The 11,259-nt window shown below is 47.5% G+C and overlaps 1 protein-coding gene across 2 annotated transcripts in view; it reads right to left on the reverse strand.

The window, feature by feature from the left end:
* The window catches only part of lama4 (laminin, alpha 4), a 34,956-nt gene that overhangs the window by 5,424 nt on the left and 18,273 nt on the right, over positions 1 to 11,259 (reverse strand). For both annotated transcript variants that reach the window (XM_077016684.1, XM_077016685.1), the window contains exons 15-31: positions 10,793 to 10,941; positions 10,393 to 10,534; positions 10,112 to 10,205; positions 9,626 to 9,742; positions 9,184 to 9,369; positions 8,877 to 9,016; positions 8,587 to 8,751; positions 7,909 to 8,054; positions 7,607 to 7,769; positions 7,235 to 7,368; positions 6,691 to 6,862; positions 3,337 to 3,468; positions 3,100 to 3,242; positions 2,802 to 2,931; positions 2,556 to 2,693; positions 2,208 to 2,341; positions 1,338 to 1,493 (exon numbers count right to left, since the gene is read on the reverse strand). In XM_077016684.1, the coding sequence (XP_076872799.1) occupies positions 1,338 to 1,493; positions 2,208 to 2,341; positions 2,556 to 2,693; positions 2,802 to 2,931; positions 3,100 to 3,242; positions 3,337 to 3,468; positions 6,691 to 6,862; positions 7,235 to 7,368; positions 7,607 to 7,769; positions 7,909 to 8,054; positions 8,587 to 8,751; positions 8,877 to 9,016; positions 9,184 to 9,369; positions 9,626 to 9,742; positions 10,112 to 10,205; positions 10,393 to 10,534; positions 10,793 to 10,941 (2,441 nt within the window). The remainder of the gene's footprint in view (positions 1 to 1,337; positions 1,494 to 2,207; positions 2,342 to 2,555; positions 2,694 to 2,801; positions 2,932 to 3,099; positions 3,243 to 3,336; positions 3,469 to 6,690; positions 6,863 to 7,234; positions 7,369 to 7,606; positions 7,770 to 7,908; positions 8,055 to 8,586; positions 8,752 to 8,876; positions 9,017 to 9,183; positions 9,370 to 9,625; positions 9,743 to 10,111; positions 10,206 to 10,392; positions 10,535 to 10,792; positions 10,942 to 11,259) is intronic.

An 11,259-nucleotide genomic window follows, 5' to 3' on the forward strand; every position in this document is an offset into this window, starting at 1 on the left:
GCATCATCAGAAGCTCTGGAAGTCCAGAGAAGAACCGATCTGCCCTCCCATGTATCACGGGTAGCTCCGCCCCCACCTGTCACTCACGACTTTGTTTTGTTCATGTAGCCCTGTGGTTCTGTGTGTCAGTTGTAGTCCCTCCCCGTGCCCTGTAACCCAGCCCCTCGCTATTGTGTTCAGGTGTTCCATGTTTAGCCCTGTGTATATAAGCCCTGTGTTTTGTCACATCTGTGCTGGTCTTTGTTGAATGTAGAGTTTGGTAATGTGTGAGTCTTTGTTCTAAGTACGGTTTCTAGTTGTCTTTTGTGTTCATTACGTCTTTACGTTTAGGTTATGTTTCTTGTTTGGATTTGACCACTACATGTTTGTATGATTATGGAACGCCCCTTATTAAATCTTGCTCTTCTCAGTATTTGTGTCTGCCTCCCTGCCGTGTTACGGCTCCGTGTCTCTCAGTGTTCCTCTGTTCTTCCTGGTTAATCTGGCTCTATTCAGGGAATGTGTCCCCCCATATTATCGCTCCTCACCCATGGTGTTACACAAACATACACACCTCACACCAGATACCTTAAACCCATTAAAAACCTACATTCCATCTTCTGAAGTGCATTTGAATACAAAGAAAGATATGTTACATGTGTGTTTGAATGTGAAATCCTTTTTCACAATCCAGTTTGTTAAAATATCAGTACAGTGTGTAAATGTATAACTGTCACACCCTGACAGAAAACAACCAAAGCACGTTTTATTTTTATGTGTTATATTTCTATTGTGTAATATCACTATTGATATTAGGAATTTTGTTTATCAGTTTGGCAACGATGGTTAATTACCAATCATGAGAATAAACCCATTTGGATTTGAACTTGGGACAGAGACAGAAAAGGAGAATGAGAGAGAGAGAGAGAGAGAGAGAGAGAGAGAGAGAGAGAGAGAGAGAGTGAGGATCAGAGAGCGAGAGAGAGAGAGAGAGAGAGAGAGAGAGGATCAGAGAGAGAGAGAGAGAGAAAGAGAGAGAGAGAGAGAGAGAGAGAGAGAGAGAGAGAGAGAGAGAGGATCAGAGCGAGAAAGAGACAGGGAGAGAGAGATCAAGAAAGAAATCAACATGAATTAATCAAACCATCGTTTGATTTATCTGTAAGACTAACAGAGTGTGTTTCTACAGATGCATTTGAGACTGTGTTTGGGAAAATGTGTAAACATACTTGGGGATTTTTAGTCATGAGTGGGTGTTTGCATGTTTTTGCTTTTCTGTATGCATGTACTGTAATTGTTCACATCTGTGTGCGTGTGTGTGTGTGAGTGAAAGAGAGAGAGAGAGAGTGAGAAAGTCGTACCTGCTGAGATAGGCGTAGCTGATGCAGCCAGTGAAGTTGCTGATTTTACTGTGAGGAGAGCCTCCATAGTAGAACATGTTCACAGGACTAGATTCAGATACAGGGTCTGGGTTCTTCTTTTCCTGCTTGTCTTTGTCATCAATGACCAGGTGGTACCTACACTCACACACAAAGATGCCATCTAATCACAGACATGACCTGTGTTACAGCAGGACGTGAGCTAGGTCACACCAGGATCTGCTGTCCCTGGTCTCCTCACTGGTCTTCTTCTTGTTTTTTTGAAGACATTTGCCTGTTCCTCCTCCCTGCTGTGGAGTGTTCTGGGTGTAGTTTATGCCTCTCCACCTGTCTCCACCTGTCTGGAAGAGCCCTCAGCACTACTCACTGGCTGTGCATGGCACTGCTACAACTTATACCTGAATTTGAAACCCATGATTTATCTTGTGCATGACTTCCTGCACAGAAACGTAGCTAACAGACCTTTTCTTTAAGACAGTCTAGCACTCTGCTAAAGTGTGTGTAATTTACAGTAGTTATGTAGGCATTCGTATGTCCTGTGGTCCTGTGGTTTTGCACTGTCCTCTGTCCTGTCCAATGTTGGGCTGTGTACTGTGTATTTTTGTGCTATGTGATTTAAAAAACTTGGAGTTGTGAGTGATTGGCTTTGTGAAGTTGATATGCTGACTGTAACTGTGGTTGTATGGCTGTATGGCTATGTGACGTTGATATGCTGAGTGTAGTTGTGGTTGCAAGCCTGTGGCTGAGAATTGTTGTAGTTGATTTGCTGAATGTAGTTAAGGATTATTGGATGTGGCCAGGTGTAGGTGTGATTGATTGGCTGTGAGTATCACTGGGAGTTTTAGGTCTTACTTCTGCTTGGTCACCGAGGCAAGCAGGAAATGAGATCGTCCATCATTGTAGGTCTTCTTGTGTGACCTGACTTTGGTTCCTCTGGAGAGGAGCACGACAGCACCGTTCTCCAGTGAGAGGGAGAACTCATCCGACTGAGACACAAACGTGCAGTCGTTAAACACACTCCATCAGGCTCAGGTCCATTTCAGCAAAATAATTAGTCATTGTCGTGTAAACTGTAATTAATCAAAATGATACTTTTCTATCCGTACTGTTCTGCATCATTACAGTATCATCTACTGTGAAGTGTACTAGAAGGTGCTGTGATCCAGGTTGTTGGCGTTATGAGGTGTTGCTGTAACGAACCCCTTGGCGCTGGTAGTAGAGCAGGCCAGAGGGCTCCAGAGTACGGAAGTTCAGCCCCCCCTCAAAGGAGCTGAACGGAGAAATCTTCCCCGAGGAGCCCAGATAACCCTGTCCTGTGAAGTATGCTTTACGAGACATCTACACACACACACACACACACACATATGCACACACAAATATTTTCTTTAAAAATATTCAAAATATTTTAAATCTGGGATGTTTAAAACAGGAGGGTGTGCTACACACAAAAGACTCCTCTGGGCAGCCACTGCTAATGCCAATGGTTCCTGGTTCCTCTAGCAGGTTGAAGTATTTCTTCTGGAACTGGAATCCCTTCACACAGCCTTTCAGTCCCACCAAAGAGGACAGCTCAGGCCTAGAGACAAATGCACATTAATGTGTGTGTGTGTGTGTGTGTGTGGGCGCAAGTGAGCGTGTGTGTATTTGAGCGTGCATGTGTGAGCGTGTGTGTGTGTGTGTGTGTGTGTGTATGCGAGCGTGTGTGTGTGTGTGTGTGTGTATGCGCGCGCGTGTGTGTGTGTACCGAGATAGTAGGAGACTGGAGGGTGCGCCTCCAATGTAAATATCAGAGAAGGGTAATGGCTTCTTTTCACTCTCCATTGCCTTTACATAGCTTCTGTCCACCAGTAAAATCACCTTCTTAGAGAAGTGGTAGATCACAGACACCTGGAGCAACACACATCATTTACTCATTACTCAATTACTCATGCCTAGTGGGGTTATGTGTTTCCAGGTACAGGTGAGGTGAGTACACACTGACCTCATGGTATTTTGCATCATTTATCTGCAGTTTGGTCAGGTTGCTCTCCATAACAACTGGACCCTCACTGAAGCCAAAGTCATATTTGAGACGCAGGAAGCCATTCTTTAGCTCCAGGACAAAGAAATTTGACTAAGGAGACAAAAATGACACTATTATACACCAAAACCCCTGCCTCTACATCTCAACACACACCAATCCACCCCAACCCCCACACCACAACACCCTAAACCCAACCCCCACACCTCGATACTCCAACCCTCACACCACAACACCCTAAACCCAACCCCCACACCTCGATAACCCCAACCCTCACACCCAGGCCCGTTGACAGTCTTGCTGGGGCCCAGGACAAGAAAGTTTCATGTGCCCCCCCCCCCCCCCCCCCCCCCCCCCCGCCCGCTTACGTCATTTGAATTTCCTCTGTAGCAGACAATCCTTGTGTTAGGTCATATATAGTATATAATATAGCCACACATCAAAGCTGTTTCTGACAGCTGACTGGTTTATACTTGACGCGGCGCAAATGACGTAATCGCAGTGGCACCGCCCGTGCGCGAGGGCCTCACGCGCTGTCGATTCGCGAGGTCGTGCACCTCTCGAATTTTGTAACTTCGCGCTCGCCGCGCATCAGCGCAATGAACAAAGTCATGTTTGCCGGTTCCATACACCTTTACAAGGTGGAATTAAAGCACTTGTACGTCACTTTAAAGGTCAATTTCAATATTTCCCAGAACGTTAAACCTAATTAAGTTAAATATTTATACATATACTCGAAATAATTCGCTTTTTAAATCACATTATTTAATGGTTGTTCATTTTCAAAACGCCCAAACGTCTTCACGTTCTCTCATGTTTCGTCCTGGAATTACAAGAGGCTCGTATAACGTAATACAGGAGATTTAGTTTTAAAATACAAGTACTTTAGCTTACTTTAGCACTTTTCAAACCTGGAACACAATGCAACATTAAAATTCGTCAGATAAATATTTTTCCTTTCTTTTCTGCGCTACAGATTTCTGTTTACTTTAACTATCCGCCACTGTATTTCCCGCTGTTGGGCGGGTACCAGCCGGCTACGATCGGTGCTGGATCAAACCATTTTTCAGTGGGAGGCGGGGATGTATGCACTTAATGGAAAATATGCAGATAGGTAAAAAAACATATATTTTTAGCCATTTAGCTTATTTTAAGTACAGAATTTTATATTAATGAAAGATTTCAAGATTATTTAAAATTATAGACTTGAAATAAAAAATAAATTGCTGGGCTCTTTGATGGGCCCCCCTGGCCCTGGGGCCCGGGACAACAGACCCGGTTGTCCCCCCCTGTCGACGGGGCTGCTCACACCACAACACCCTAAACCCAACCCCCACACCTCTATACCCCAACTCCTACACCACAACACCCCAACCCTCACACCACAACACCCCAACCTCTACACCACAACACCCTAACCCCAACCCCCACACCACAACACCCCAACCTCTACACCACAACACCCTAACCCCAGCCCTCACACCACAACACCCTAAACCCAACCCTCACACCACAACACCCTAACCCCAGCCCTCACACCACAACACCCTAACCCCAGCCCTCACACCACAACACCCTAACCCCAATCCTCACACCACAACACCCTAACCCCAACCCCCACACCACAACACCCCAACCTCTACACCACAACACCCTAATCCCAACCCTCACACCACAACACCCTAAACCCAACCCTCACATCACAACACCCTAACCCGAACCCTCACACCACAACACCCTAACCCCAACCCTCACACCACAACACCCTAAACCCAACCCTCACACCACAACTCCCCAACCTCTACACCACAACACCCTAAACCCAACCCTCACACCACAACACCCTAACCCCAGCCCACACACCACAACACCCTAAACCTAACCCTCACACCACAACACCCTAACCCCAGCCCTCACACCACAACACCCTAACTCCAACCCTCACACCACAACACCCTAACCCCAACCCTCACACCACAACACCCTAAACCCAACCCTCACACCACAACACCCTAACCCCAACCCTCACACCACAACACCCTAACCCCAACCCCCACACCACAACACCCCAACCTCTACACCACAACACCCTAACCCCAGCCCTCACACCACAACACCCTAAACCCAACCCTCACACCACAACTCCCCAACCCCAACCCTCACACCACAACACCCTAAACCCAACCCTCACACCACAACTCCCCAACCTCTACACCACAACACCCTAAACCCAACCCTCACACCACAACACCCTAACCCCAGCCCACACACCACAACACCCTAAACCTAACCCTCACACCACAACACCCTAACCCCAGCCCTCACACCACAACACCCTAACCCCAGCCCTCACACCACAAAACCCTAAACCCAACCCTCACACCACAACATCCTAACCCCAGCCCTCACACCACAACACCCTAATCCCAACCCTCACACCACAACACCCTAAACCCAACCCTCACATCACAACACCCTAACCCGAACCCTCACACCACAACACCCTAAACCCAACCCTCACACCACAACACCCTAAACCCAACCCTCACACCACAACTCCCCAACCTCTACACCACAACACCCTAAACCCAACCCTCACACCACAACACCCTAAACCCAACCCTCACACCACAACACCCCAACCTCTACACCACAACACCCTAAACCCAACCCTCACATCACAACACCCTAACCCGAACCCTCACACCACAACACCCTAATCCCAGCCCTCACACCACAACTCCCCAACCCCAACCCCCACACCACAACACCCTAACCCCAACCCCCACACCACAACACCCCAACCTCTACACCACAACACCCTAACCCCAGCCCTCACACCACAACACCCTAATCCCAGCCCTCACACCACAACTCCCCAACCCCAACCCCCACACCACAACACCCTAACCCCAACCCCCACACCACAACACCCCAACCTCTACACCACAACACCCTAACCCCAACCCCCACACCACAACACCCTAACCCCAACCCTCACACCACAACACTCTAACCCTAACCCCCATACCTCTATACCCCAACCCCCACACCACAACTCCCCAACCTCTACACCAAAACACCCTAAACCCAACCCCCATACCTCGATACCCCAACCCTCACAGCACAACACCCTAATCCCAACCCCCATACTTGTATACCCCAACCTTTACATCCCAACATCCACACATTACACCCCAACATTCACACCATTACACCCCAACATCCACACAACACCAGTACACCCCATTCCACTCTCACATGGCTAGTATTCTTGTAATTGGCATGTAGTTTGTGATAAGAACTGGGGTTTACCTGATTGACCATGAGGAAGAGGATGCCATTGTTGGCAACTGTTCGTACTTCAAGGTCGAACCTGGTGACGACGCCAATTCTGCCTCGTCTTTCAATGTCGTTAACTAGAGCGTAGCCCGTGCCATCAAACAGGTAGCTCGCCACACGGCCTTGAGAGAAAGCAAGCTTATACCTGTGCAGAAGAAGAGAAAAAGAGAGATACAAATATAGAGGGTTAGTGAGAGACAGAAAGAGGGAACAGGAGAGGAAATCTATTTGTGCGTTTTTTTATTTATAAAATGTGAAAAGCAATTCAATTGAATCTCTCTTCTAGATATAAATGCAAATGTATTGAAATGCATGATTTTTAGTCTAGACTCAAGAATAAAGAAACACACAATTGTGAGAAAGAGCAGGAATGTGGTGATTCAGGGCCGGAATGTGATCGTTCAGAGCAGGAATGTGATCGTTCGGAAGCAGGACTGTGATCGTTCGGAAGCAGGAATGTGATCGTTCGGAAGCAGGAATGTGATTGTTCGGAAGCAGGAATGTGGTGATTCGGTACCTTGGACAGGGCACAGATGCAGCTACATCCATCTTATGCAGTTTCTTGAAGTTGTAAAGACTGATGACATCATTGTTGAGTGTAGCTAGTTCAATGCACCCGACGAACGGAGCAAGACTGAGAGCAGGAGGCAGCTGAGGAGAACACACACCTCATCAGGACCTCGTTTCCATAACAGCCAGACCATAAACCTATCTGTCACAAGCATGGCCTTAACAGGGTGCTCCACCTGTGAACTCCACCTCCCCCAACCTCCACCTCCCAAGAGCTCCACCTCCTCAAGCTCTGCCTTCCCGGCCCTTTGCCTTCTCTGAATACCCGTTCAACATCTGTTACTCATCTGCTCCTATTAGCAAAGTGTTACTTATATACCTTGACATCAGGTGGGACTCCTCCTATGATGAAGACAGTGTCTTTAGGGTCAAGGTGGAACAGAGAATCGGTCCCTTCTGCCTCACCCTTCTGAATGAACTTCTGCTCCGCCACAGAGTCCTGACTTGGAACAGTCAGAAACACTTTACCATGGCGACCGAGCCTGGAAGGAGAGAGATGAGGAGAGGTGGATTAGAGTGGACCGGTCGTTCCATCACATTGTAACGGGGAGGATTCGCCACTGCGTGACATCAGAGTGCAGAGGTCATGTGTGGGAGGAGAATGTGTGGTAAAAGATCTACCGCTCCACTCTGATGAGGTTGAACACCGGCGGCCAGGAGCTCACAGGCTTTGAGCTGAGAGGAATCTCCACATCCTCCCCTCCCAGATTATACACATACACCAGATTATCGTTCTTTATAGCCAGACCCATGTAGTCCTTACGGCCCTGGAAATACACACACGCACACACACACACACACACATACACACACAGTCTCAAGATCAAACTCATGCAGTGATTACAGCCTTAGATCCTTCCATCCATTTACATCTGCTTATCTGGGTCAGGTAGTTAGTTAGACTCTGGCAGTAGTCTAAGCAAAGAGGCCCAGGTTTCCCTCTCCCCAGCCACCTCTTCTAGCTCTTCTGGGGGGATACAGAGGCGTTCCCAGGACAGCAGAAATATATAATCTCTCCAGCGTGTCCTGGGTCTTCCCCGGGGTCTCCTCCTAGTTGGACATGCCCAGAACACCTCACCAGGGAGGTGCCCAGCATCCGGACCAGGAGAGGGCACTCCGCACTTGTCCATCTGAGTACCATCGTACAGCCTTATAGTCAGACATGTTTTTCTCACACACAGTTTTGTTTGTGTGTGTCTGCGTGTGTGTGTCTCTCTCTGTTCCTCCCTTTCCTGCCCTTCACTCCCATCCCTCACCCTATGTGACCAGCAGATACCGTCCACTAGATGGCGCACTCACGTTCTTGTCTCCGAGGTAGAGCAGGAAGCGATCCTCGATGGGGTCTTTGTCTGGATCCACACGCACATACAGGCTGATGGAGCTCACAGCCTTCAGCTCGTCCAGGTTGGTGTGGGGCTGAACCTCCACTGCAGACTGGCCATTAAACTTCATAGACACCTGGACCTGCCCAGCCGCAGAAAACACACCAACATCAGCATTAACAACAACGTATTGTCGCCGTGCAGTATGGACGTGAATTTTGATTGGCTGTGCAGTATGAGAGCGAGTTTCGATTGGCTGCGCTGTACCTTCCTGGCGACACTGCGAGCCTGGGCAATGAGCTCTCTGACCCTCAGGATGTTGGTGGAGATGTTGCTCGCTGCCTTCTTCTCCTCCACAACACGCAACTTGTCCAACAGCTCAGGCACAATCTCAGACAGGTGGACCACTGCCACACACACACCATTCAACTCTCAATGTTTGACTTAGGAAACACTTGATATGAAGTGGGCTTGGGCAGTGTTTGTGTGTGTGTGATTATTCCTGTGTGTGAGCAAAACCCATGGCATGTTCATGAGTGTGCTTGAGTGTGTAATTTTGTGGGGTGGGGTGTACCTGTGTTGTGGGCGGAGGTCACAGCCTGGTTGTAGGCGGAGGTAGAGTACTGGTTGTTCCTCATGTTCGTGCTCCATTCCTCCACCTGCTCTCTGATGGGGGTCACAGCCCCCAGCAGCTCTGCAGAGCGGTTTAGAGTGCCCTCTACCACCTCCTGAGTGAACTGCAACCGAGCTGGCGTGCGGTCTGACCAACAAACCACACACACACACACACGCACACGCGCACACGCACACGCGCACACGCACGCGCACACGCACGCACACGCACACACACATTGACACATGAATGCATAAATAAATAAAAATGCATACGTAAACACATGCTCACAATCTTGAATGTACAAACAAACAAACAGACCCAGATTCACATGGATTTCCGGATGTAAGAGTTCTTTCAGGAGTGAGAAAAGGAAGAAAAGGAGTGAGACTGAGTCTCTCACCCTTCTGCATTGCGCGAATATCAGTAAGAATCTCTGCCAGCTTTTTCCGGGATGTTTCCACCATTTCATTGGTCTCTTCTATGTACACTGTGGTGTCTGTCAGCGTGGATTCTACATCTGCAGAGCACAGAATTATCTCCAAAAATCACACACACACATCGATGATAGAACAGTCACCCAGAATGCTGCTGCTACACCATGAACTGACATAACGCTATTTAATGTATTCACTTTTATTTAATTGCATAATAATTAGCTTTGGCTGCACAAACATGCTGACTGTAGCTTCATCACATACCATAAGAGTGTTTGCTGTGACAGTAAAATTGTTTGTGATTATTGCCTGTGTTTGTGACTAATGGTCTGTGTTAGTGGCTAATGGTCCATGATTGTAGTTAATGGTTCGTGTCTGTGACTATGTTGTTCATGTTGTTGCTTATTGTCCTTGTTTGTGGCTAATGGACCGTGTTTGTGGTGGCATCTTACCCTGGTACTGAGTGTGGAGGGAAACAGCTTCCTTGAACATGTGGTGACTCTGGGTCTTTAGGAAATTCAGCTGAGATTTTAAGCCATCAATGGCCTGCAGATTCAAAATCAGATTAGATAAAATCTCTGTATGTGTGTGTGTGTGTGTGTGTGTGTGTGTGTGTGTGTGTGTGTGTGTGTGTGTGTGTGTGTGTGTGTGTGTGTGTGTGTGTGTGTGTGTGTATGTGTGTGTGTATGTGTGTATGTGTGTATGTGTGTGTGAGCACTTGAATAGCACTCACATCATCAGCCCTGGCAGACAGATTGAGCGTGCTCAGGCTGGTGATGTTGGCATCATCGATGTATTTGACAATATTGTCGTACACACTGGACGCCTGCAATGCTTTCTGCACAAATCCATTTGTATCACTGCCCTTCAGATTACTGTGTGGAGACAGACAGGCGATCATTTACCAACAAATTACACAAAGCAATTATAATACAAACCAAGAGAATCCTCTGCTGGTGTGTAGGAGGGTCCCTGATCATATTCAGGGTTTAGGTGTTGTAGATTTGATATTTGTAGTAGAGCTGTTTTTTACTTGTGGTGTTTGTAGTAAAGGTGTTTTTGAGTTGTCTTTTTGAGTTGAGTTGCTTTTGATTTTGAGATGAGGTGTTTGGAGGGAAAGTGCTGGGACTCACTGTTCTAGCTCATCTGCATGTCTGTCTAACTGGTCTGCGTGCTCAGAAGCACTCTGGACCAGGTCGTGGTCGACCTGAGACAGCTGCTCGGTCTTCTCCTCTAATGAAGCCCTCGCACCATCCACCTCTGCATGGTACTCAGATAGATTCTACACACACACACACACACACACACACACACACACACACACACACACACACACACACACACACACACACACACACACACACACACACACACACACACACACACACACACCCACACACACACACACCATCTAAAGTTATGAGAGTATAATGTGATGTCAAAGAATTTTTATGATTCTGATGCTCCATACACAGGGTGATGCTGAAAGTTAAGGTTAAGGGATCATATAAGTCTCCTGTAGTCTCATGAAGATAGAGATGTAGATAGATAGATAAATACTTTATAGATCCCAGAGGGAAAAGTCTTGAGTGAATGAATG

Source organism: Brachyhypopomus gauderio, chromosome 9 (assembly GCF_052324685.1).
Source record: "Brachyhypopomus gauderio isolate BG-103 chromosome 9, BGAUD_0.2, whole genome shotgun sequence".
NCBI lineage: Eukaryota > Metazoa > Chordata > Actinopteri > Gymnotiformes > Hypopomidae > Brachyhypopomus > Brachyhypopomus gauderio.